The sequence below is a fragment of the Physeter macrocephalus genome, chromosome 10 (assembly GCF_002837175.3).
Source record: "Physeter macrocephalus isolate SW-GA chromosome 10, ASM283717v5, whole genome shotgun sequence".
Taxonomy (NCBI): domain Eukaryota; kingdom Metazoa; phylum Chordata; class Mammalia; order Artiodactyla; family Physeteridae; genus Physeter; species Physeter macrocephalus.
This window is the reverse complement of record NC_041223.1, coordinates 676121-703433: the sequence shown is the minus strand read 5'-3', so window position 1 is coordinate 703433 and position 27313 is coordinate 676121. Positions and strand designations below refer to the sequence as shown.

General features: G+C 45.2%; 1 protein-coding gene across 9 annotated transcripts in view; it reads left to right on the top strand.

The window, feature by feature from the left end:
• FAM120B (family with sequence similarity 120 member B) overlaps nt 1-27313 on the top strand; it is a 116446-nt gene that overhangs the window by 12459 nt on the left and 76674 nt on the right. For 6 of the 9 annotated variants that reach the window (XR_003681578.2, XM_028494750.2, XM_028494749.2 and 3 more), the window contains exons 2-5: nt 515-2056; nt 7065-7245; nt 18481-18582; nt 24263-24435. Coding sequence is in view for 8 of the 9 variants with exons in the window: in XM_028494750.2 (XP_028350551.1) it covers nt 536-2056; nt 7065-7245; nt 18481-18582; nt 24263-24435 (1977 nt within the window). In the remaining variant the exon portion in view is untranslated. The remainder of the gene's footprint in view (nt 1-514; nt 2057-7064; nt 7246-18480; nt 18583-24262; nt 24436-27313) is intronic. The other 3 variants (XM_055087401.1, XM_055087400.1, XM_028494752.2) reach the window with 2 other exon arrangements.

Below are 27313 nucleotides of genomic sequence, written 5' to 3'. Positions count from 1 at the left end.
GCAGACGACCACAGGGCTCTCGCCACTGCGGGCAGCTCAGTTCTCAGTGGGCTAGGCTTTTACGTAAGTGGGATCATGCAGTGTGCACTCCTTGGTCCAGCTTTCACTCAGCAAAATTATTTTGAGAAACATCGGTGTTGCACGTATCAATTTTACATTTTAGGTTTTCAAAATTAACTTCTATTTGAGCTCCTAGATGGGCAGTATTACTTCTTTGAAATCGTTAACCTGTTTTCGAACTTTGTTGAGAAATCTCTTGAATAATAGTGTTAGTGACAATCTTAAAAGAGTGCTGCCCTGTGCTGCCGTGGTGGAAGCCTGACTCAGCACCTCATTCGCAGGTGCAGCCCCACGGGTGTGTCCGGGGAAGCCTCTTCAGGCTCCTGACCAGCGTGACGTGCTCTGTGTCATGCTGGAGACAGAGAGTGAATGTTAAATATTGTCTGTGTTTGCTCTGAAAGGCACTATATGTCTGGTGATAACGCCATAAGTACTCATTTCTTTTCCTTTCCAGATCCTTTCCAGGAGGTCAGTTATGGGTGTGAGAGGCTTACAGGGATTTGTGAGAAGTAGCTGCCCACTTGTATGTATGGTAGTAAATTTCAAAGAGCTGGCAGAGCACCACCGAAGCAGGCATCCTGGAGGCACCCCTACCGTTGTGGTCGACGCCATGTGTTGCCTCAGATACTGGTACACGCCGGAATCGTGGGTCTGTGGTGGCCAGTGGCGGGAATACTTTTCTTCTTTGCGAGAATTTGTGAAAACTTTTACAGCTGTTGGCATCAAGTTGGTATTCTTCTTTGATGGCATGGTGGAGCAGTCCAAGAGAGACGAGTGGGTGAAACGAAGACTCAAGAACAACAGGGAGATAGCCAAGATCTTCCATTATATCAAGTCCCACAGGGAGCAGCCTGGCAGAAACATGTTCTTCATCCCCTCAGGGCTGGCCATATTTACGCAGTTTGCTTTGAAGGCCCTGGGTCAGGAAACTCTGTGTTCGTTACAGGAGGCCGACTATGAGGTGGCTTCCTATGGCCTCCAGAACAACTGTCTTGGGATTCTTGGAGAAGACACTGACTATTTAATTTATGACACCTGTCCCTACTTTTCCATCAGTGAGCTCTCCCTGGACAGTCTGGACACCGTCATGCTCTGCCGAGAGAAGCTCTGTCAGAGCCTTGGTCTCAGCCTGTCTGACCTTCCTCTTCTGGCCTGCCTGCTTGGCAACGACATCATCCCAGAAGGCATGTTCGAAAGCTTTCGTTACAAGTGCTTGTCTTCTTATACCTCTGTGAAAGAGAACTTTGACAAAAAAGGTAACATTATCTTAGCTGTAGCAGACCACATATCTAAAGTTCTTCGGTTGCATCAAGGTGAGAAGAAGCTGGAAGAGATGTTACCTTTGGGGCCAAACAAAGCTCTTTTTAATAAAGGAGTGGCATCATATCTTTTGCCAGGACAGAAATCTCCATGGTTTTTTCAAAAACCTAAAGGTGTAGTAACTTTGGACAAGCAGGTACTATCCATGAGTTCAGATCCTAAATCCAAGCAAGAAGTTCCCGTGTGTACACACCCTGAGTCCAAGCAAGAAGTTCCCATGTGTACAGACTCTGAATCCAAGCAAGAAGTTCCTTTGTGTACACACCCTGAATCCAAACAAGAGGTTCCCATGTACACAGACCCTGAATCCAAACAAGAAGTTGCCATGTGTACACACCCTGAATCCAAACAAGAAGTTCCCATGTGTACACACCCTGAATCCAAGCAAGAAGTTCCCGTGTGTACAGATCCTGAATCCAAGCAAGAAGTTCCCATGTACACAGACCCTGAACCCAAGCAAGAAGTTCCCTTATGTACACACCCTGAATCCAGGCAAGAAGTTCTCTTATGCACACACCCTGAATCCAAACAGAAATTACCTGTAGGTACGGACCCTGAATTTAACCTAGAAGCACCCCTGTATACAAACCCTGAAACTAAACAAGAGGATCCTGTAAATATGGGGTCTGAAGTCAAGCAACAAATAACTATGGTTTCGGATCCTGAAATCTTAAAGGTATGTAGATGTGCCCACCCAAATCTAATATGTCATGATGGAAAGTGTACCCATTGATAGATTTGACAGTGAATATTTATTGACTGCCTACAGTGGTTAAGATACTGGGGCGGCGGGGGTGTGTGTGGCGGGCACAGAACAGAACCCTTGGAGTTTAGCTAGGAAATAAGATACAATATATGTGAAAACCCACATTATAAACTCTGTCTCACGTTGTTACGTCACTGTTACAGAGAGAGTGCTCGAAATTTGAAAGAGAGTAATCACTGTGGGTTAAGTACAGAGAGAAGCTCCCAGAGGAGGGATAACTGAAGCCAGGCCTTTATGGGGCCTGAGATTTGTTGTGAACAGGTGAAGACGGGGTCTGTGGGAGCGCCGGAGGGGTGGCGTGTAGAATCTGTCCCCTCAGGCACAGTTCTGGGACCGGTAGCTGAGGCATGGGGTTTGAAGGGCTAAGTAAGGAGAAAACAGTTGATAAAGATAGACTGAAGCCAGATTGTGGACTTTGGTACATGCCATGCTAGGAATTTGGACGTAGTCCTGAAGGTAATATAGAGCCTTGATAGTTTTTGAAGGAGAGCCACTGTTTATTAACTGCTTGCTGCGTGTAGCTTCTGTCTACCTGCAGTGCGTGTATTTTATCTCATTGAATCCTCTCATTCTCCTTGGGTTACAGAGAAGGTGCATGTCCACATGAATGCCCCGAGGCACCTCAGCAAGTGCAGAACCAAACACGACCGCAACCTTTCATTGTTCTGGCATTGACTGTCACCATCTTGCACAAGTTAAAAACCTGGGAACCGTCTCTCCCATTTTTCATAACCAGTCTCTCCCAAGTCTTGTTACTTTGATCTATTCAGTGGCTCTTACCACCCTAGGCCAAAATATCGCTTGTGTGAATGACTGTAGTCATCTCTGAGCGCTCTTCTTAAACAGACTTCTGCCCCTTCCAGTCCATGTGTCATGCTGCACACAGAAATAAAACCCTCATCTGCTTTCCATAGCTCTTAGGAGGGAAAGAGTAACTGGAACAAGGCTGGCAGCCATCACCCAGCCGCTACCTGCAGCTCCACCTTTGTCTGCCCCTCGGCTGCTTGCAGCCTTGCACGTGCTCTTTGCCCTCCTGGACGGCTCTCCTGCCTCTTCTGCTAGTCGATGCCTGCCCGGCTTTTCCACCACACACGCAGAGAAGCCTCCTGACTGCCCACCCTGTGTGTGTGTGCCTGACATTTGCAGCACATGCCCCTGGAATGTCATGTTTGGTTCCTGTCTTTCCTGCTAGATGGGGCGGTTCTGGGAGGGCAGGACCTTGTTTGTCCTTGTCACTGCCAGGCCCCTTGTTCTGTCCTGCTGCCTGTCTGGTAGGGGCTGCTAATTTAGCCTCAGAGGGGATGTTCTCTGTCTCTTGTATCTTTAGGTTTTCTCTAGTGACTTCTTCCCTCCCTCCTGTACAACTGCAAGGGTTCTCCTGTCTGAAAAGTCTTTCCCCTCTTTCTCTGTTACATATATTGTAGCAGAGGAGCTAAGAGGTAGAATGTGATACATGTTTTAAGAGAGTTGTAGGTGAAAAAGTATTAAGAAGTTAAGAAATTTATTCTACCGGGAAGCATTCTTAACTGCTCTTTAGAGGAAAAAGAATGTGGTGGACATTGGAGGAAGGTAGAAGTGGACCTCCACGTGGAGGTGCTGCCAGGCACTGGGACATGAGTAGAACATGACAGCATGGGGACAAGCGGGCCTCAGCAGAGAATGAGGAGTCGTCTGATGAGGAAGAAGGAGAAGAGCATAGAGGAAGGACAGAGAACTAAACCCGGGCTCGACTTGCACGTGTTCAGTTTGGTTATGCAGGTGGTTCTCCAATAACACATCTCTTTGTAGTTGCCCATGCGTCCCAGAAGGTGTTCCTCACCGTGTCTCCTTTAATCATCGCACAGCTCTGTCGCAAGATGCGCGGGTGAGGACATAGGTGTGAAAGTTAAGTGACATGGTCTGCAGTAGTCACACGGCTAGTGCTTGGCAGACCCCGGGGTTGAACCCGAGCCTTTGACGCTTTACAAGATCACAGCCGCCTTCCCTGCCGGTCTAGAAGTTCATTGGCACTTAGAGAGCTGACACAGTCTTGGTCAGTAGCCTAGAAGCAGGAGAGTGGAAGCGTTTGTAAGGGAACCCCCTGCTCTGAGTCTCATTCAAGAGGCGGTGGTGTCTGCTTCTCAGCCAGCCCAGGACTCTGGCTGAGCGATCGCCTGCCACGCCCACGGTGCCGCCATTCCAGGCCCTCTCGCTCATTTCTTCTGCTCTAGCCCTGCCAGTCCCTGACTCCCGTCTGTGTACGCCTTGCACCTGGCCCGTCTGGGCTCCTTGTCACCCACCCTGGCTCATTCGCCACACCCACCCATACCCACCTGGGCTTCCGCTGTGCTCATGGGCGTCCTGGACATCTCACCCAGTCTCCTGCAAGGGGAGTGTGGACAGGTTGGGTCTGACTGCCAAGGGTAGCATGTGTGTGCTGAAAGAGTTCAGGACTTAGTTCTTACACTCTTTAAGGAGGCATTGGCTATCAAGCAGAGGTGTGGTGAGATCAGATCTTTGTTTTTTGAAACATTGGGTACACGACAGAGAATGGCTTTGGCACATAGGAGGGTTGGGTGGCCTCAGAGAGCTGTGGTCACCCAGGGGCCTGGGGGAGTTCAGATTACAGGGATTTGGGGAGCAATTTGGAGGCAAAAAAGGCAGGAGCTGGGGATGGGGTTGCTCTTTCGGGAAGTTTGGCAGAAAGAGCCTGGGATGGGAAGAGGCCAGGAGAATCTGGTAGGCCTGTCTGCCGGTTGGGGGGTGGGGAGGGTAAGGGCAGATAGTGTGCTGTTCCAGTGACACTCGCATTTATTGAGCTTAGCGATACCTTTGAAAACAATTTTGAAGTTTCTTAAGTTTCCCTTAATCTTCCCTTAAAAATTTTTTTGCAGTGGAGTCTTCCAGCCTTGTCAATAGGTAACCAAAATTCAAATGTGTGCATTTTGACCACACATAGTCACCCTAGAAATCCTTAGGTGCAAAGTTGCTGAATGCAGCAATTACCTGAGTACACACCCACAACCATTGCTGTTTCCTCCAGAGTTACACACTGTTGGATAAACTGAATTCTTGTTTTAGAATTTTCAGATTAGGTGCATATGTTAAAGTTTTTCCAAGTGTGGAATGCTATATAGTATCTACAGTTAAGGGCAGAGATAAAAAGATGCTGAGGTGATGAGCTAATTAATGAATTAATATTATGCTTATAGAGAACGTCTCTGAAAACCCTGTGTATACCCAGCAAAGAATGTTACATCTCAAATTCTATAAAGTTGCCAAAATTGAAGATTTCTTGGTAGAGTGAATATCATTTATTATAGCTATATACATAAATTTGTCAAAATACTAACTCTTTTGAAATAAAAAAAGAGTAAGAAATGGAAGAGGGAATAGGAGAATAAATTAGAAGGTATTTTGCCTTAAAAGGATCATGAAATATCTAACCATATTGTTTCTGATAGATTCTGTATCAAAAGGGGCGTTATAGAGAAATAGGTTACTTCTAATGATCTTTGATTGGTTAGAGCATCAAGTAATAACTCTTTTGGAATCCTTGCTGACCTTAAAGTTGCTAGCTTGTCTGCCATCCTGATTTAAAGAAATTTTAGCCATGAGATAGACACTCGAGTATGTCCAGCCTGAGAGCAGTAGTTATCACCTGTTGGCCATGCACGATGTGCCAGCCTCCTATATTAACACGTTTAATCCTCACAATAGTTCTGTGAGGTCAGCACCTTTGTTAAACCTATTTTACATATGAAGGAAGTGAGGAGTTAAAGGGATTAGTACTCAAGTCTACAGTAATGAATGGGCGTGACTGAGCTGCTTCATGTGTATGAATAACGGGACACGGACACACAGAGGTTTTGATGTTCCAGGTTATTGGCAGCACATTTTAAGGGCCATTAGTGGTAGGCTGGACTTAAATTCTGAAGCATAATCTAGATGAATTTATTCCTGCAGTAATAAGAATGTTTTTGCAGGAACATGAAACTTGTATGGAGGATATTATAGGCCATCTGATCTTAACTACTCATTGAATGAGAAAGTGGTATCCATTTAAATCATCCATCTCATCACCTACCATGTGCTGCCACTGTGCTGCATTCGAAGTAGAGAGAAATGAGTGCCCAGTGCATAGTTTCTGCTCAATAAAAAATTCCTGAACAGTTGAATGAACGTCATGCAGTTTCTAATCCCAAGGAGTTTATGGTTTAATAGGCGAGGTAAGGCCAGGTAACCAGTGTAGGGTAAATGTGAGTTGAGCCCATCAGGCCAGGGGTAGGTGAGCTCCTGCTCAAAGAGGATGACAGGGTTATGGAGAGATGATGCTTTAGGGGACCCTCAAAGGGGCAGAGACTGGGAAGTGGCTGGTGGGGAAGGGCTGAAAGAGGTCAGTTTCCCGGAGCACAGGGAGGGTTCTTGCAGAACCGTGGAGGTTGGGCCCCAGAGAGTCCACGAGGGGCAATGGTGTACGCGGGAAAGGAGACGGAGGCCTTCGCGGGGCCTCCCTTGACTCTCAGTCTGAAGAATCTGTGGTAGCCGGCCAGATGCTTTGAGGAGGTATTGATTGGGCCTCTGTTTCCAGGAAGGCAGAGTATCGCTGGGATGAAGGGTGGGTTGGAGAAAGGAGAGACTGGTGGGGGCGGCTGGAGCCCTGGGTAGCCTCTCTCCGTCAGGTGGACAGGATGATGAATGACGGCAGAAGGAAGTATGACAAGTCTGGTAGGTGGTTGGAAATTGGAGGAGGAGGAAGAGGAGTAATAGAAAGTTTTGAGCTGGAAGCCCAAAGGAAAGGAAGCACAGAGGCCAGCTTGACCTCATGAGTTTGAGGTACAGTTACTCTATTTCTGAGCCCTCGGAGGCGTTGGATTTCCTATTAAAGGTCACTGTTCAGTTTTCAGCGAGAAACCAGTTGCATTTAAATTTCCGGCAGGTCGCCAGAGCGCATCACGTCCAGGCAGAGAGCTACCTGGTGTACAATGTCATGAACAGCGGAGAGGTCGAATGCAGCAACAGCCTGGAGGATGCGATGGACCAAGCTCTGCCCAGCCAGGCCTTCGTCTACCGCCCAGTGCGGCAGCGGGTGTACTCCCTCTTGCTGGGGGATGGCGAAGGTGAGTCACGGTCTCGCAGTGACTGTGCTCATGGAGCTGAATTCTGAGAACTGGCCAGACAAAGTAGAGTGCATTCTTTCAGGACTTGGGGTTTGTTTCTCTGTGAAATCTGTAATGGAGAATGCCACTCACATCTGTGCAGAATAAAGGGTAAATGCCTTGGGATGACTATATCTAATTAGCAAGCAGTTGACCAGTATTCATTAAAAGAGAAGTGCATTGTTTCTGTAAAATGTCGAGGTTTTTTTTTTTTTGGCCGAACAGCATATGGGATCTTATTTCCCCAACCAGCAATCGAACCCACGCCCCCTGCATTAGAAGTACAGAGTCTTAGCCACTGGACCACCAGGGAAGTCCCTCAAATGTTGTATTTTTATGCCTTAAAAGGATTCGTACTTTTTAAAAAATGTGAAAACCCTTTCCTCCTGTAGGAGTGTAGGGTGTGTTTATTATTAGAAGGCAGCATCTAGTTACTCTCCCTCAAAATGTGAATTTCATAAAATGATTGTATATAATCTAGTACATCATATTTTAAAATATAAACAAAATTTTCCTTTGGAGTTTTTGTAATTAAGTTTGTTTTTCCATCTGTATTTCAATTTCACAGTAGGAACAAGAATATAAGGAGAGGGCTGTCCATGGCTAGGCCAGTAAAATTGGGAGGACCTTTAACACCAGGAATAAAATTAATCCGACCCTGTAACCCTCTGTTAGGAACAGTCTGGGGGAATTGGGAGTGTCGGAGAGCACTCTGTAGCACAGACTAGTGATGCTTAATGCGTGCAGTTACCTCTGTGCAAGGCCTTGCTGACCTGAGGCAGGCTGCTGGAGCATCATGGTCTGATCGAACGGTGCTGGGATGAGAAACAGAGTCTAGCACACTACTATCAGGGCAAGGATTGAAGCAGAAAAGTCCTGGTGTAACGAATGTCTGTGGCCCTTTTGCCTAAACTCCATTATCTCCAAACCTACCAACATTACTATTAATATTATTCCAGAAAGGAGCCATTTACATAATCTAAAGGTGGTGATAGAATCATCAGATTGAAGTGTTGTGACTGTTCTTTTTGGGGCAGAGGGAGTGGCAGGTTCTTTGCGCCCGGATTTTATTAGGTTCCCAGCACCACCCAGCATGTGCTGCCTTCTCCCGTAGGTGCTCTGAGAGTTCAGACACTGATGTGGCCCAAGGAGGACATGAGAAAGGTGTTTACGCTGATTTGAAGACAGAAACAGAAGAACCTATGTAAACTTTGAAACCAAATATTATTGAAATAATTTTTCTATTTTTCTTATGTGGTTCTCTGCCCATATACTCTTTCTTAACATGAATGATGGCACATTGACTCCGATGATTAAAGAAAAGATATCTTCATCATGAAAAAATTTCATGTTATAGAATAATATTTGCCTAGAATTATTTTTAGAGTATTTTCTTAAATGGGGTTAAAATATATAAACTTCATAACTTAAATTTCATACCTTGTTAGTGTAACTTATTGACAGCCATAGAGATAACTTTACTAGATAACCACAGTAACAGGAAAATTACTCACATTGAACTTATCTTCACAACCGACCCTCACTTTCTTTTTTACTTTCTCAACTTTTTGGCTTTCTACTTGAAGTCTGCATTGTTAGGATGTAAGCATAAAAAGCTGCTGTTGCAGGTTTATTTATGATGAGTATAATAAAGCGTATTCTATGCTGTTTGCTTGGCTTGGCTTACTATTGCACATGCACCTAAAAGAGATGTCTTTTCTACAGTTGAGCGTGGTGTTCTATAAATGCCAGTATTGCGAAGAGGGCTATGAGAGTCTTCCACTGACTTTCTGTCAGCTTGTTCATAGTTTTTAAGAAAAGAGTGTTGAAATCTCCAGATACTGTTGTGGATGTTTTTATTTATTCCCTTCAGTTCTGTTAGTTTTTACTTCAGATGTTTTTGAGGTTCTGTTGTTAGTGAATGTACTTAGAGGATTGTATGTTTCTTAATGAATTGGCTCCTTTAACATTATGAGATTTCCCTTTTTTAGAAAATTATGTTGAAGCTGGCTTTGTCTGATACTAGTATACACACCCCACTTTTCTTATGATTATGGTGTATCTTCTTTCTGTCCTTTTACTTTTAAATTATTTTTTTATATTTAAAGTATGTCTCTTTTAAGCAGCATATACAGTCTTTCAATCTCTGTCTTTTAATTGGACTGTTTAGGCCATTTACACTTAATGTGCTTATTGACAGTACATATAATGTCTTCATGGGTTTAAGTCTTCATTTTGCTCTTTGTTCTGTTCTTTTTTCCCTTATTTTCTCCTTTTCTGACTTCTTTTGGATTAATTGAATAATTTTTAGTATTTTGTTTTATATTGGCTTATTATTGGACTTGGATTATTAGATTTACCTGTTTCTGTTTGCTTGTTTTTTTTAGCAGTCTTTCTAAGGTTTATAATATGTCTTTAACGTGTCACAATTTGACTTCAGTATCATACCACGTAATGTGTATTGTAAAAACCTTACAATGGTGTACTTGCATTCTCCCTGCTATTCTGTATATTTTTAAAACTTTTTAAATGATTATATATTCAAGGGAGTTGCAAAAAATAGCTCATAGGGTTTCATGTACCCTTCACCCAGCTTCCCCAAAGATGACATCTTATATAATAAAGTACAATATCGAAGCCAGGAATTTGACATTGGTACAGTACTATTAACTAGATTATAGACATTATTCACTTTTCAGCATTTTGTCCACCCATTCATTTTGTATGTGTATAGTTCTATGCAGTTTTATCGCATGTCAAGGTACAGGAATGGTCCATCACCACAGGGGAACGCTCTCATGCTGCCCCTTTGTACCCTGCCCTCTGTCCCTGTCCCCTGGTGACCACTAGTCTGTCCTCCAACTCAACATTTTGGTCATTTTGAGAATGTCACATAAGTGGAAACGTAGTAGGTAACCTTTTGAGATTATGCATATGTTTTAAACCCCATAACACACGATTCTTATTTTTTACTTTAAACCATGGGTTGGCAAACTTTTTTGTGAAGGACCAGATGATAATACATATTTTAGGCTTTGAGGGCCCCACAGTCTGTAACAACTGCTGAGCCCTGCTGAGCCAAGTGCCATGGACCTACGTCCAGAAGGGCATGGCTATGTCAGTGAAGTTTTATCTAGTTTTCCCATGTCACAAAATTTGAATTTTATGTCATCAGTCTGTGTCACAGAAAATTCTTCTTTTGATAATTTTCCAATCATTTGAAACAATATGAAAAGCATTAGTAGCTTTCAGACTGTATAAAAGCAAGCAAGCCAGATTTGGCCTATGAGCCAAGTTTTCCAACCCTTCCTTTGAACAGTCAGTTGTCTTTTTTTTTTTTTTTTTTTTAAAGAATTATTTATTTTTTTGGCTGCGTTGGGTCTTTGTTGCTGCTTGCAGGCTTTCTGTAGTTGTGGTGAGCTGGGGCTACTCTTCGTTGCAGTGTGCGGGCTTCTTATTGCATCGTGGTGGCTTCTTTTGTTGCGGAGCATGGGCTCTAGGCCGTGTGGGCTGTAGTAGTTGTGGCACGTGGGCTCAGTAGTTGTGGCTCACAAGCTCAGTAGTTGTGGCTCACAGACTGTAGAGCACAGGCTCAGTAGTCGTGGCACACGGGCTTAGTTGCTTCTCGGCATGTGTGATCTTCCCAGACCAGGGATTGAACCTTTGTCCCCTGCATTGGCAGGCGGCTTCTTATACACTGTGCCACCAGGGAAGTCCCAGTCAGTTGTCTTTTAAAGGAGTTAATAGGGGAGATGAGGTCTTCTGTGTGCACCATTTCTGCTGCTCTTTATTTCAGAAATAAAATTCTGCTGGATGTAGAATTTTAGGTATTTTTGTTGGGCACTTTCAGGGTGTCATTCTGTTGTCCGTGGCTTGTGTTTCTCATGAGTTGACGATGGTCCTTCTGACTGTTGTGTCCACGGGTTGCAAGTGTGTGTTTCTCTGGCTGTCCTTAGGGTTTCTTCTTGATTGCTGGTTTTCAGCCACTGTTTGAGCTTTGGAGTTGTTTCCTGTCTGTTTATTCTGCTTGCAGCTCTTGAGCTCTTTGGGTCCATTTCTATTCCCTATTGACTTAGAAAACAGCGTTTCATGAAACGGCGCTCAACTTTTTCTATCTCTCTCTCACCTGTCACTCTGGGCCTTCAGTTACGTGCCTGGTTCACACCTCACAGCGTCCCTCAGGCACCAAGGCTCGTCTTTATGCCTCTTCTCTCTGTGCTTCAGTTTGGGTCACTCTTGTTGTTTTCGCACTTACAGTGTCTTTCCTCTGCAATGTCTAATCTGCTGGTAACCCATCAAGTGAAATTGTCATTTCAGATATTGTGTTTTTCAGCTTTTTAAAACAGTCTTCCATTTCTTTCTTCCCTGTCTTCATGTTTTCCTTTAAATCCTTAAACTTGTTCACAGTAGCTGTTTTCAAGTCCTTGTCTACTAATTCCATCATCCCTGTCATGGCTGGGCCTGTGTCTGTTTATTGACTTTTCTTCCTTACAGTGGGTCCACATATTTCTGCTTGTTCTGATGTCCAGTATTTTTTATTGTATTCTAGAAGATTTTGGATCTGTGAAGGGTCTGGATTTCTGTCCTGTCGGGCAGTTCATTTACCTAATCCTTCCAGGGCTTGCCTCATAGGGAATTTCAGGAGGGAGAGTGGCCCTGCTCCTGAGGCTGGGCCTTCCTGGGCTGTCACTACCTAGTGCCAGCGTTGGACAGCATCGCTGCACGCTGGCCTCGGGGGGCCCCGTGTCGCGGAGCCCTGTGCAGCCCCCGGGTCGGTCAGCAGGGCTCCCCATGGTTGTCTTGTCTGGCTTCACTGAGCTTTGCCCTGGACCCACCAGGACCTCGAGCGTGCTCCTCTGCAGACTTCTGGAGCCCTCTCTGCACGGCACCAGCTCCTGGTTCTGCCTGCAGCCCCTGCTGTCACGACAGCCTCGTCCTCTCAGAGAGTGGCTTGTTCTGCCGGGCTCTCCCGCCCTAGGCTGCTGTCTGCACGGTGCCTCAGGGTAAAAAGTGTCCACTCGAGAATGCGGTGGCTTCTAGAGTTGTTGGAGAGGGAAGAGTCGTCAGCACGACTGCCCTGTCTCAGCCAACCCCACCCTCCTCTAGTGTTCTGGGTGCTGACGGAGTTGAGTGCTAGTGTGGTTCTTGTTCCTTTGTTTGTGACTGTTTTCCCCTTGGAGAGTTTTATCCTGCATGTTTATACATTTTTCTCCCATCCATATGTCCGTTTTCCTTTATTGGAACTGCTAAGAGATGTTGCACTTCCTGGTCTGATGTTCTGTTTCTTCATCTTCTACTTCCTGGTTTGTTTTTCCTGCATTTGGGGAACATTTCACCACTTCAACCTCAGCTTTTTTGGAGAAGTGTCCCTCTCTCCTTCCTCTCTCCATCAGGGCCTTTCTCTTCTCCCTCCTGAAGCTCCTCCTGGACCGTCGAATTCCTGCTGGAAGCCTCAGGTTGCTGGCCTGGCTCCTGTTCTCTGTGGCTCTGTTGGTGGGAGGCCATCAAAGCTGGGTTTGTCCCCTTTATCCACAGGTGATTTCATTCACTTGCATTGCTTTAAAAACCCAAAATTTATTTTTCTGGCTCAGACCATCTTTTTTTTTATTAATTGGAGTGTAATTGCTTTACAGTGTTGTGTTGGTTTCTGCTGTACAACGAAGTGAATGAGCTATACGTATACCTATATCCCCTCCCTCTTGGACCTCCCGCCCCCCATCCCACCCATCTAGGCTGTCACAGAGCACCGAGCTGAGCTCCCTGCGCCGTACCGCAGGTTCCCACTAGCCGTCTCTTTTACACACGGTAGTGTATATATGTCAATCCTAATCTCCCGATTCGTCCCACCCTCCCCTTCCACCCCCGTGTCCACATGTCCATTCTCTACGTCTCCGTCTCTATTCCTGCCCTGGAAATAGGTTCGTCAGTACCATTTTTCTAGATTCCACACCTATGCGTTAATCTACGCTATTTTTCTCTCTCTGACTTACCTCTCTCTGTATGACAGACTCTAGGTCCGTCCACATATTTACAAATGACCCATCCTTCTGATCAGTTCTCTTTATCCCTCATGCCCTTGAAAACGAGCTCCCCCAGATTCCTCCCTTATGCCATCATCAAAATTGATTTCCTCTGTGAAGATGCTTTGTGCTTTTCATTCTTAAGCTTATTACAGCTTGTACTTGCACCCTGTTCACATGGGTGTTGTCCGGTGGCTCTTCTCCCCACTAGGCTGAGAGAGCAGGGACTGTTCAGGGGGCATTTTGCCACACCTGGCAGATTTCTCAGGTGAATTAGGTGACCGATGTTATGTGTGTCGAGTGTGTGTTTAAAATGTTACCTTTTCAGGAGTACTTGCATTTAGCAAAGCGTTCCTTAGAAGAGGACTACCCTAATGGTTGGATTCAGACGTGGGAGGGAGAGCGACGGTCTCTCAGATCCCACTAGGTAAGCAGCTGTCTCAGCCCCGTCTGACTGGCAGGCAGGAGCCCACTCTTTTGGAGTGAGGTTTAGAATCAAAGCTGCTTTTAACTGCACGGTCGTCAGCTCTCAGCACTAGGGCTCCTGCAGGTGCACAGTTGTGGACCCTGGACGTCTGAGCCAAAGCACAGCACCGAACTGATGGCTTCATACTTCAGAGTTCCTGATTATGGGCAAGATTTGGATAATGGATCTGTTGGATACTCCAGTTCATCTGGAATGTTGGAGGGTGCCTCTTTAGGGCGTGGTTGGTCGCTGTCACTCTTACATGTATTTTATATAGTTGAATATATGGTATTTAGACAGCTCAATGGCATCGTGGCCAAAAGTAGGGAGAAACCCTGAAATCACCTCAGACCTTAGCCCATCCTTGGCTTCACACCCATTCTTACCACTGATTTTAACTCTGTCTCCATTTTTTAGTCTCCCTAATGATAAGATTAGGTTAAATCACTGTAAAACTCGATATATTTTAGGAAATAGAAATAGAAGGAACTCAGAAAGATGCAAGAAGGCAGATTCTGTTGTGCTCGCCTCCTCGTCTCGCTGGTTTGCAGCTCTGGAGAAGAGCCCACGCCTATGGCAGTCTTTAACAATTAAGGTTAACTGCCCTTTTTCCTTGTCATTCTCTCCTCGTTTTCACTCAGCAGACATTCTAGGAATCCATGGGAGTTGCAGGAGAATGATGGTCTTGCGATGGGCGGTTAGGGAGTCATGTCATCCGTGTGGCGCCTTTACAAAGCGCCTGTAGGCCGTCAGCTCACCCAAGTCCTAGAGGTTGACCTAAAAGGTGACTGTTTTTCAAATGTATACAAAAGAGCATGGGGAGTTTTTCTGTTTCTTTAAGGACTAAAGCCACACGTAATTATAGATTAAACCAGCAACATAAAAAATACTACAGGATCATAAGGACACAGACATAGTTTTCAAGGCCTGGGGGGCTGTTACCACTCTTGGAAAGCCCGGGGTGTGCGCGGCTGCAGTCGGCATTGCGTCTGCTCCTTCCCTCCCCTCCGGGGCGTGCGAGAGCAGCGGCGCTGTTGCCGGTGTGCGTTGGCATAATCCAGAGTCTGTATGCGAGAACGGGCGGTCGGCCGTGTACATGGTTGCACGGTTTGGTCCCAGGGGAAAATGGCTTAGTTATGCTGGAAGCTTTTATAAAGCAGTGTCATGTGTCTGTCCTTTGGGAATAGCAGAAGAATGAGTTTGATTATGCTGCTTCTCTGTTTTCCATGTAAAATGCTATCGCGTGAATAGACATTAAAACTAGCAAAGACATTTTTACTTGAGTTTTTACTTTGCTCTTTTGAACTCAGAGCCTAGCAGATTGAAAGTTCAAATGAGAGAATCCACCTTTTCTTTTAGGAATTCCCAAATTCAATTTCCTCTTCTCTTTTTCTTGATGTGTAGGCATTTAAGATTATTTTAATTCCGACAAACCAAATTATTGCAAACATTTCTGCTGTTGTTTCAAAGTGCATACCAGATTAAAACCTCTGAAATTATGTGGTACCCCAGAGAATGTGCTAAACTATAGGATTTTCAAGCAAAATGCATTTATTTTTATCTTAAGAAGATTTCAGGTAACACCTTGCATCCGGCTGTGGCTTTTAGAAGGAGTGGGGAGCTGTAACTGTGTCTGTGGTATGCATAGTCTGAATTAACAGTGAAAATGCTTCCAAATGAATGTTTAGGTCTGGACAGAGACCTTATCCAGACTGCAGGCTTGCTCTGCCATGTTGATAGCATTTTCGAGCTGCTCTGCACCGCCTTTTTACCCTCTTCGGGCGGAAGGAGGAAACGAAGGCGTGTTGAGCGTCTCTGTCACCGGGCAGCTCACCAGGTGAGGGTGGGCAGGATGCAGAAGAACCTGCAGACACCTGCCCTCCACTTCGGAGAAGATGCTTGTTTTTGTCCCTCTTTTCCTGTATCCTTCCCCTCAATTTATAAAATGTTGTTTATCAGCAGTTCTGATTGAACTTTTATCCTCTGGCTAGTGAATTTTATTGGAAAATTAAGAGTTTCCTATTCAAGGCTCTGTAAGTACTGCATTTTAAGCAACACAGTTTGTTGTTCTGAGACCTAGTCAGTTAAACTCATCAGATGTCAGTTAACCATTTTATTGTAAAAGCAAAAGCTTCCCTTCTTTTGTTAATTAAGAAGTACTTTGTCATTAATATTCACTTAACCCTTAGTGGTCTAAATTATGGAGAAAAGAGGGAGTTTGGTGTCAGTGCTGGTCTGGATAATGAGGAAAGAGGGGATTGGGCATCGGTGGTGGTCTAAATTTTGAGGGAAGAGACGCCTTGGTGTTGGTGCTGGCCTTGGGCCTGTTTTCTCTGCCGGGCCTGACGCAGACGTGGGTTCACGGCTCCTACCGGACTCGTCTCGATGGGCAGCCATCTCCTCCTGGGTCGCAGCTCAGCGACCGATACTGTGTGGCATTTCTCTTGGAATATTTGTCCAAAAGATGACTTCCCTAGGTCTTAACAGGAAAGCAAATAACAGAAGGTCTATCGGGTGTTTTTATTTTATTTTATTTCTTTAATTTTTATTCATTTATTTATTTTTTGGCTGCATTGGGTCTTCGTTGCTGCGCGTGGGCTTTCTCCAGTTGCGGCGAGCGGGGGCCTGCTCTTCATTGAGATGCGCGGGCTTCTCATCGTGGTGGCTTCTCTCGTTGCGGAGCACGGGCTCTAGGCGCGCGGGCTTCAGTAGTTGTGGCTCGTGGGCTCTAGAGCGCAGGCTTAGTAGTTGTGGTGCACGGGCTTAGTTGCTCTGCGACGTGGGATCTTCCCGGACCAGGGCTGGTACCCGTGTCCCCTAGCATTGGCAGGCGGATTCTCAACCACTGTGCCACCAGGGAAGCCCCTATCAGGTGTTTTTAAATAAAGGATACCAGTGCCCATCGTGAACCTATCTTTACTTTCTTTGTGTGTCATTTAGAATTAAAACTTTGAGATGTCAACTCTGAACCTCTGTGCTGTGAACAGTTTTAGGTGAAAGATGGTCACTTCCACGTGGTGTGAAGTGTGGTTTTGTGAACGTTTTACTGATTCCCAAGGAGTCAGTTGGCAGGCTAGGTTCAGTAATGGCAGCGGTTGAGTGTGAGTTACTAACCCTACGAAGGTTTGTCTCTTGGCATGAGTAGGACGGTATTCACTCAGTTGGCTGTTTTTCAATGTAATGGAAACCTAGGCCAAGAGGTTTGTTTAGAAAATAGAAAGTGGATTGTTTTGTTTTTAACAACATCAAGAGTACTTCTCAGATTTTCTTTCTTTTTAAAAATTTTTTGGTATGTGTGAAATTTAGACTAAGATGAATTTGCTCGTTAAACTTAACAGTTAATGAATATTTGCTCTGGGCCTTGTTTTATATGAAGAAGACGCAGTTCTTGCTCTGGGGAGCTCACAGTTAGGGTGGGCAGCCGCGGGAAATACGCGGGCATAGGCGGGACTCTGGCCAGAGAACTAGGGGAGGGAGCATGGGGTGCTGGGGGGTTCGGGGGGCGCCGGCCCCGCACTGGAGGGACTGACGCCTAAGCTGGGAGTGAGGGAAAGGGGGAGTTCACCAAGTGCCCGTCAAGGGAAGCGGGCCTCTGCGGGGGCGTGGGGGTGGGGGTGGGCAGAGAAGAGAGTGCGGACCAAATGCAGAGGTAAGAAAAAACAAGGTGAGCGCGGGGACCTGGGGGGCTGCAGTGAGTGGAGCACGGCACATGAGCTGGAGCCGTGGTTCTCCGCGGTCCCCAGACCAGCAACGTCAGCCGCCCGGGAACCGGTCACCACCCGCCCCGAGCAACTCAGGGGCCCTGGGCGATTGCTGGGCTCCGAGGTCCGCACTTTCTTCTGGTCCCTGGGCAGCTATTGGGGGATCTGAATTAGAAAGAGCGACCAACCTGGTCAGATTTTCATGTTTAAAAAAGCGAAACCCCCAAAGCCCCCATTGACATGGAGAACGGCTTGAAAGGGGATGAGACTGAAGAGGAGCCTGCTCTCACCAACCAGGGCAGTGCCGGCGTGAAGGGGGGAGGCCAAGAGTTCCCCTTGTGGGCCCCAGGCCAGGGCTGGTGTGGTGAGGGCCCTGGGGGCGGACGGGGTCTGGAGGCCGCAGGGGAGCCAGGCGCGGATGGCTTCGAGAGGCTGAGTGAGAACGCTGAGTAGGACAGGCTTCCGCCACCTCCACTTTGCTGAGGACGGTAGGAGAATGGAAGCCAGCTGAACTTCTGTAGCAATTAATAATCCAGCCACAGACAGAAAGGCCTTTAATTCTAGATTATCAGCTTTCTGAATTGTCTGACATAACAGTAGTCTTGATAGTTACGTAAAGTAGTGAATTTAAGAACAGAAAGGACTGTCCTGTTCCTCCAGTTCTCTGTAAATGTTTTCTGGAATGGTGGGAGGGTGGGAAGGAGGGAAGGCAGAATGCTGCAGGAGTCATCTCCGTGGCTGCCTCTCTGCCTGGTAATCACTTGCCCAGGTGATCCTGCCACCCCACCCACAAGGTTGTCATTCTTGTTGGAATGAACGGATGGCCGTCAGATCAGAGGGTAGGGGACCCACTGCTGGAAGCCCGAGGCCTCCCAGTGACCTTGGATGTGAGAACTGTCTGTGCTCCCCAGCGTGGAGTTGGTCCTGGCCGACGTGGGTCTGGTGCAGTGTTAGCCTGGTGATGAATTGGCACTCACGCATGTCCACTGATGCAGCTGTCTTTACTCAGGTGGTGCCAGCGCCTGCCCCACCGTCAAGGAGTGGTTTGTGTACTCTGGGAACCCGCTGAGGCAGCCGGACCTCGTCAGGCCTCTGCAGATGAGCATTCCAGGTACAGACAGCCCTGATTGAAATAAATCACTGATTTGTTCACCATGTGATGCAAGTCCAACACTGATCTCTGCGGAAACATACTTTTCCAGAACTGTACCCGTACTAATTTTCATTTCTACCACGGGTCCCAGAGCAATGTATCTAATACGGTTCTAAAACAGCTGAGGGAAGGGCATTACACCGATTTCCCCGGGGCCAGTCTGCCGACCGATCGTCCTGCCTCGCTCCCCTCCCACTGCTCAAGGTCCACGCCGCCGCTGGGGGAGAAAGAGAGGTCGTTCCGGGGCGGGCCCCAGCGCCTGATGCCTGGCCGTCACCAGTAAGACCCACGCAACCAACAGGGCTGGGTTCTTGCCACTCGGTTTGAGTCGGTTCTCGTCTTGTTCCCACCACCGAAGGTGGGCTTGAGGAACTGGGGAGGGGAGGCAAAGAAAAGTTATTTTAACTGGAAAAAAAGTTCTTTCAAGGGAGGTATCTTAAAACACATAATGGGAGGGGAGGAAAAAACAAAAGTTCTCCTAAAAATTAGGTTGAAGTAAATCCTTCCTTCCTGTGAGTTCTTAGTATCTGAAAAAGGTCAAGCGTGTTTGTAGGAGATAGTGTTTTACATACAGACAGCTGAAGAAGAGGGGGTTTAGGGTTTATTTTAGTGGCCCTCGGTATTGTTTCAGAAAACAAATACTTTCCTAAAACTTTTATATTCCGTTTTTGTATGTATTAAATTCTCTCAAGTCACTATTGTTTTCCATCACTCAAGCCTATAATTTACCAAATAAGGATTTGAGCACTGCAAAACATTTTTCTTATAAGTGGAATTGTATAGGGAGAGAAGTTGGAGGAATATTTCCTTACTCTCTCAGTTGCTGAGTGATATACTCAAGCCTAAAAAGGTGCTTATCACAAAAACAAATTAAGATGAATTGACATTTGGTTTTACAGCAAGAAGTATTTTTAAAGGATAGCCAAAATTGTTTCCCAGAAATGTTCTGTTATATATGTAATTTTCATTTTATAGGATCTTTCCAAAACTAATGTGGAAAGTGATTATGATAGTTCTTTTCCTCATTTGAATTATGGAGAATATTTGTTTATTCATTATTATGAGTTAATTTTAGAGACCACTCCATGTAAGGTTTTAATAAGCTCTAAAAGTCATTCATTTATCAGAGAGACTGCTTCTGGGTCTTGTGAACCACAGGTTTGTGCGTGGGGCACACCCGGACTGCAGTTGGGACTCTGCTTCCAGAAGGAGCTGGGGCGGCACGTCTGCCTCACTAGGAAACTGGAAGTGGGGTCTTGAACTTTTGTTGCAGGTGGTTTAGATGAATGACTCTGTTCATGCTTAGGTTAATAATGATACAGGATGACAAGATTTTTACATATCAGTAACTTTCTATATCCATGAGGAAAAATGCCAAGTGGTTTTAGACTAAATTGGAAAATGGACTGTCCAATTCCTGTCCCAGGTGTTTTCCATCACCCTGACAATGTGGGATTAAAAACAGTGGGCTCCTGCTGCTTGATCCTCACCTTGGCAGGCCCCTTGTGCACAGGTGCAAGGTGTCCTTGCTGCCTGATTAAAGCCATCCTTTCCAGCAGGGCCAGCCGCACTGCTAGAGCTGTTGCTTAGGGGACCGTGTCTGATCCTTCTTGTCCTCCTGAGATGGTTCAGTTAGGTCGATGTCATGAACGTTACATTTTCAGTGAGTCTCCCAATGTAGTGGCCAAGGTAGAAAAAAAGACTTTGTCCTCTAACAGCACACATGATTTAACACTTGCTTTCTTAAATGGTGGAAATAAAAAATAAATCATGTTTTTTAACAGAGTGGAAAGGAGACAGAAGGGGAGCAGAAAAAATTATAAAGATTACCTAAAAATTAGGTAAGAATTAAAAAGGGGAAAGAATTATAAATGACCAGCCAGGGAGCAGAAAAATAAATTTCATTACTGGTTTGGGAGCTCATTTACATGCATATGTTCCATCCACATCCCCATCTTTATGTGTGTGTATATATACACACATCCAGATGTACTAGCTATATTACATTTATAATTGCAGAGATATTGCATTCCACTTATTGTACAATATGTCATGAAAGATGATGTTCCTGGTCACACAAGAAGGGTGTACCTTGAAATTTAGCTTCCGTTCCCCAGACGACCCTTACAGGATCCTTGCGTCCACGTGTGTTTGTTCATTCTTCACACTTCACTTACGGATGTTCTGCATTTTGTGGTATGAGTCTTGGCCCGCATAACAGGCAAGCGTTTGAAATAGCTTTCTAGCTCTAGAACTGGAGATTCTTCTTTAGACAAAGTGTAGATGATGTTTTTTTTCTTCGCAGAGCCATTTTTTAGTCATAATAAGCATATCCTTATTTTACAAACCTAGGAAAGCTGATTGCACGTATCTAATTGGTAATTTGTCTGTCTGTTGGGGTGGCCAAAAGTTCATTCGTTTTTTCCATAAGGTGGCTCTAGTAGCACTTCGTTGTCTTCAACTTCATTCAAAACAATTTTGTTAGATTGTATGTGACAGCTGTCATATCAGCATGCATTTAATAAAAGACTTAACCAAAATTGGTGAATTTTTGTGTAGCCATTTTAACATTGAAGATGGAAGAAAAAAAGCAACGTTTTCGGAATATTTTGCTTTATTATTTCAAGAAAGGTAAAAATGTAACCGAAATGCAAAAAAAGATTTGTGCAGTGTATGGAAAAGGTGCTGTGACTGATCGAATGTGTCAAAAGCGGTTTGCGAAGTTTCGTGCTGGAGATTTCTCACTGGATGATGCTCCACGGTCAGGTAGACCAATTGAAGTTGGTAGCGATAAAATCGAGACATTCATTGAGAACAATCAATGTTATTCCATGCAGGAGATAGCTGACATACTCAAAATATCCAGCTCAAGAGTTGAAAATCATTTGCACCAGCTGGTTATGTGGATGTTTGGGTTCCACATAAGTTAAGCGAAAAAAACCTTCTTGACCGTATTTCTGCATGTAATTCTCTACTGAAATGTAATGAAAACATTCCGTTTTTAGAACAAATTGTGACAGGTGATGAAAAGTGGTTACTGTACAATAATGTGGAACGGAAGAGATCATGGGGCAAGCGAAATGAACCACCACCAGCCACACCAAAGGCCGGTCTTCATCCAGAGAAGGTGATGTTGTGTACATGGTGGGATTGGAAGGGAGTCCTCTATTAGCTTCTTCCGGAAAACCAAACGATTAATTCCAACAAGTGCTGCTCCCAGTTAAACCAACTGAAAGCAGCACTCAATGAAGAGCGTCCAGAATTAGTCAACAGAAAATGCATAATCTTTCATCAGGATGACGCAAGACCACATGTTTCTTTGATGACCAAGCAAAAACCGTTACAGCTCGGCTGGGAAGTTCTGATTCATCTGCTGTATTCACCAGACATTGCAGCTTTGGATTTCCATTTATTTTGGTCTTTACAAAATTCTCTTAATGGAAAAAATTTCCATTCCCTGGAAGACTGTAGAAGGCACCTGGAACAGTTCTTTGCTTCAAAAGATAAAAAGTTTTGGGAAGATGGAATTACGAAGTTGCCTGAAAGATAGCAGAAGGTAGTGGAACAAAAGGGTGAATACATTGTTCAATAAAGTTCTTGGTGAAAATGAACAATGTGTCTTTTATTTTTACTTAAAAACTGAGGGCAGTTTTTGGCCAACCCAATAGAATGATTTTTTAAAGCGTTGTTCAAGAATCAGTGAGTAAACTTAGTATTTCTTGGCTATATAAGGATGCTTGACTCACTAGAATCTTGCAGATCATCTTAGAAGACTATTTTAGAAAATGAAATGAGGCAGAGCGGTATATTTTATGACAAGAAGGGGCTCTATTTGACGCCTTCCATCATTTGCTAAACAACTGTGGTGAAGTTTTCTTGTTTCAGCTCCTCTTAACATGTACTGTTGAAGGTTTCCATCTTGACACTTGTTAATACAGGTGAAAAAAGTGTTGTCAAATCTTGGAGGTTTCTGTGGGTGGTAACTGGAGGTCACCAACCTGCTCTGTGGGTGAGAGAACGTACTCCTCGTGAGGAGATGCTGTCAGGGCCCCAGCCTCTGAAGCCACCTCCCTGATGTTGTGGATTAGAATAAATGGATTTAAAACCTCAGTCGTGTTTTTCTTCCATTTGTAAAGATAATTGGAAGCTTTGTGAACTAAATGTTCTAAATACACATATGAGTCACAAGCCAGTGGTTGGATTTTGCCCTGACTGCTTCTTATACCGAATTCACTATATTTTGAATGTCTTAGGTAGAAGCAGCATAACACTGTTATTCGGCAAACATGAAATCAGCTCACCCGTGGAAATTGAGGGTTTTATAGACTGAGGTGTCAGCTCGTTCTAGTCCATTTATATCTGAATGAGTTTGTTACGTATTGTAAGTAGGCTACGGAAGCTTAGCCAACCAGAATAAAGATTCAGTTTGCATGTGAGTAGTCAGCGTTTTTTATTTTGTCTTTTTTTGGCCAGGGATGCTCTTTCTTTTTTTTTTTTTTTTGCTGTACGCGGGCCTCTCACTGTTGTGGCCTCTCCCGTTGCGGAGCACAGGCTCCGGACGCGCAGGCTCAGCGGCCATGGCTCACGGGCCCAGCCGCTCTGCGGCATGTGGGATCTTCCCAGACCGGGGCACGAACCCGCGTCCCCTGCATCGGCAGGCGGACTCTCAACCATTGCGCCACCAGGGAAGCCCGAACTTCCTTTTTTGAGTCACTTAATTCTGATACCATTTGGTTAATGAGTTTTGTTTTCTTAGTGAAGCCGTGGCATGGTTAGGTCCAGCCGTCCTTGCACTTGAGGGTGCCTTACAGCCACGGGACCTACAGAAAGTCACAGCTGCTGCTCTTGGCAGGACCTGGCCCAGCCCAGGCCTGGCCCCCCCGGACAGAAGGAGCAGGGCTGCTGGTCTCCCTCCGGGCTCGCGCTGCCCTTGATGGGGACTTGGGTAAATGCGGGAGAAGTTCTTCTTTTCTTGGATTTTAATAATTTAAACATATATATGAAATGTAGGAGTAAGACACAAATTTAGTAGAATTTTAACATTTTAGGAACTTCTGTTTAATAGTTCTAGGGGTGTGCTTTCCAAAGCATGGGGCTCGCAGGTGCCCTGCTTATCCCAGTCTCTAGTTTGTTCAGTGCAGACTCCCAGGTACTTTACCTAGCAAAGCAGAATTTCTGCATACAGACCCCAGGAAATGTGTTTTTTACAATTTTGGCAGCTGGCTCTTTTGCACACTGAAGTTTGAAAACCACTAGTCTGGGGAAATAACAGCAAACTAACAGCAAATCGGTGGTGTTTCCACCAAGCACCCCATCGCAGCTGTGCTGTGTCTCACGCCCTAAGACAGTACAGTGAGCAACGCAGGTAGGAAAAAGCCCTCTTCCCCCACAATGTAGCCATTTAAAAAAGGAAGACTGGTTTCAATGAAATACATATATGCTGACCTTTTAGGGTTTCTGCTTGTTTAAACCAGGAAGTTCTGTTCATGTTTATTTCCAGTTGCTTTACACTTTAAAGCCCACGGGTATCGGGAGGGGAAGAGGTTAGTGCCCTTTATTCCTTTATTGTATTTCTGCAGACGCGTGTTATAACCTGCTAGTGCAAAGAATAACGGTAAATGAACTTTCCTCTAACTAGGGGGAGCGCCTAGTTTGAAGCTACTGTGGCTGAGCCAAGAGGCAGGACTCCAGGCCCAGCGCTTGGACACACTCCTAGCCTGTTTTGACCTTTCCTACTCGCGGGAAGAGCTGCAGGTGGTCGAGAGCCCCTTTCAAGCCTTGTGCTGCCTCCTGATCTACCTCTTTGTGCAGGTAACCTCCTTTCCTGTCGAAGCTGCTGCTGTCACCCCTCACTCCGGGCCCTTGCCTTTCGTGGGGTGTGGTGCTCTGGGATGTAGCCGTGGGCTGGTCCCCTGCGCCATCTCTGCCCAGTGTCTGTTCCATAAACTCCAGTCCTTCGAATTGCTCGGACTCAAGTGCGCGTTCTGTGTGGGCGTACATTTGAGAAGCCCCGTCTGCTGCCGGACTTGGAGGTGGGCCCTGCACCTAAGTGTGATAGAGGCTTGAGGCCTCCTGACCCATGCAGGAACCCTGTTGCACTTTGCTCACGCTTGCCGAGCTTTTTGGGCTCTGGAGTTCCCGTGTCCCTATGTGGGTGGTGGTTCTTGTTGGTGGGGTTTCATGTAATGGTGAGAAGGTCCAGCGCTGCAGTCCGGCTGACCTAGCTAGAGTCACAGCTCTTCCCAGAAGCACAGAGCTACCAAGGGAGACTACTTCAACTTTCCTAAGTCATCTAACAAATGTTCGCTTTTCAACCTGCGAACAGGGTCACACCTTCTTCCTGAGGCTACTGGCCAGGCATTCTGTAGAAGGCGAGAAGTGTCCTGCACAGGTGCCCAGAGAAAAGCCCACCAGTGTGGTTGTCGTGGAGCTGGGCCACGCGCGGGGTGGAGAAGGCCACAGCCACGCGCGGGGAGGCACCGCCAGGTCCTCGTTCGTGCGGTTCGTTAGTTTATGCAGGGAGCTTACAAGGGCCGCTGAAAACATTCGCCATTTATTAGTTTCCACGCGCATGGTAACGTTGGGGCGCCTCAACAAAAGAAGGGCTTAAATACCTTCCATCTCCCCTTCCCTTCCCCGTCTGAACTGTTTGTAAAAGTCCTTTGCCATCAAGTGTCTGTTTCTTTAGCCATGTGGACCTTCTCACCAGCTTTCCTGATCCCCAGCAGCTGTCCCCTCCTCTGGTCTCCGTAGGTGATAGGTCTGCGTCTGCTTTGCCATAACCATCAAGTTTTCATTTGTCTGGAATAGAAAATTATGTTTCTGTTTTTCAAACCTGAATTCACTTTGGGAATCATTGATTGTTTCTAAGAAACTTATGGTAGAATTACATTTCAGGGGAATCATGTACTGATTTTTCCTTTCTAAAAGTCCTCTGCCGTTTTATAGCTAGTCCTGTATTTTGCATTTTGTACAAACATGGTATATATAGTTAAATCACCCTTAGAGATTTTATTGCTTCTTTATTGGTTTCACATGCACCAGTATCAACTTTAGTTTTGAGTAGAACTTTCCTTTATGTGCACCAGACTCAGCAAAGTGTAAATCAATAAATGATGGCAGGATTATTTAGTATTTAAATGTAAAAATATATCTCTTTTTCTATTTTTACTCAATGTACATGATGTATTATCAGTTAATATTTTCTTGTCCATTGTTTATGAATCCACAGGTGGCTGAGGTGGACCCATAGAGGGAATTGGGAAGTGGTAGATGACCAATAGCTGAGTTTTCTCCCCCAGAAAGATCAGTGGTTTTCTTCTCAATCCTCCTTGTGAACACACGGAGAGTGATGCCATGGGTTAGCACTCCTAGGACTACGTTTCGCATTATTTTTTCCAGCAGTAGAGACAGGTCCTTGAACCCATTCACAGTCACCCAGTACAGCTATGCTTTCTTGTCAACTGTGCAAGTGATCGTTAGTTATGAACATCCACTTCCAACAGGAAAAAAATCCCAAATCACAGAACAGTCACTTTGCATCTCATATTTATATAAACCTGAAGCAAGACGAGCATCAGGAGGAAAACTTCTACTTTTACCTTCTTTCTGCTAGTAACTACCTTTTCAGTGAAAATCTCTTTAGTGTCAGTAAGTCAGCATGAGATAGACTCAGCACTGGTTTGACTTGCAAGGACACATTCAAGTTGGAACATTTTAAAACTAGAAAATAAATTGCCACATCAGCGTTGTCTCTCAGATCAAAAGGTACTGTACTGTGTTATTATTCACGGGGATAACTGTTCTCTCAGGATTAATAAGACTAAAAAGGTAATTTTAGAAAATACTGCACTTTTATATAGTTAAGCTTAAATTAGATGTTTTGATGCGCCATACGGGTTAACTACATCCTGTTCCGCGTACAGAACCTGTAGAGGAACAAAACCCTCTCTTTTGTTCACTTGGAGTCGTACCTCCAAGTGAGCAGCATTTTTTATCAGAGGCTTATTATCTGAGAAGCTTTTCTGCAAGTGTAAGTTTGCATCATAGAAAGTTTACGTATTTTTTATAATCTATACTGGAGCAAATACTTTATAATAATAATATCCCTTATGCGAAATGCAATAAAATTGGTATTACTAAGACTCTTGCCTCCTCTGATATGTTATAGATTTGTTAATTACAAAGGTGGTGGCAGAGCATGAAATAGGTTAACTGAAAAAAATAGGACATGAAAGAGTTATTCCTTTCTCATAGGTTGTGTCTTTTAAAATCAGCCTTCTGCAAAAGTTGCTAATGGCAAGAAGTAGAACTAACCGTATGCCAACAAACCTGTCTAAGCAGAGAGAGGTGAGGGTTTATGGATTTAAAGAAAAATACTTTCTGCTTGGTCTTGCTTCTGTGGATTGGGATCTTTTTTCTTGGTCACGAGTGCTGCACATTTGTAGATTTCTTGGTTTTTCCCTGAAATAATTACAGCTGTCATTTATACAAAGGCAACAACTATTTTGGAGTAAACATGGAAATGGATAGTGATGGGACCAGTGTGGCATTTGGTGGCTGAGCCTCGTGACCCTGTGAGGAGGGTGCAGAGGTGTTGGCGATGGCCGGGCCTGGCGCCGTCTTTGATCTTCATCCCCTCCTCCTTTCCAGGGTCCGTCTCTTTCTCCACGTCTCTGTCTCTCCTTGC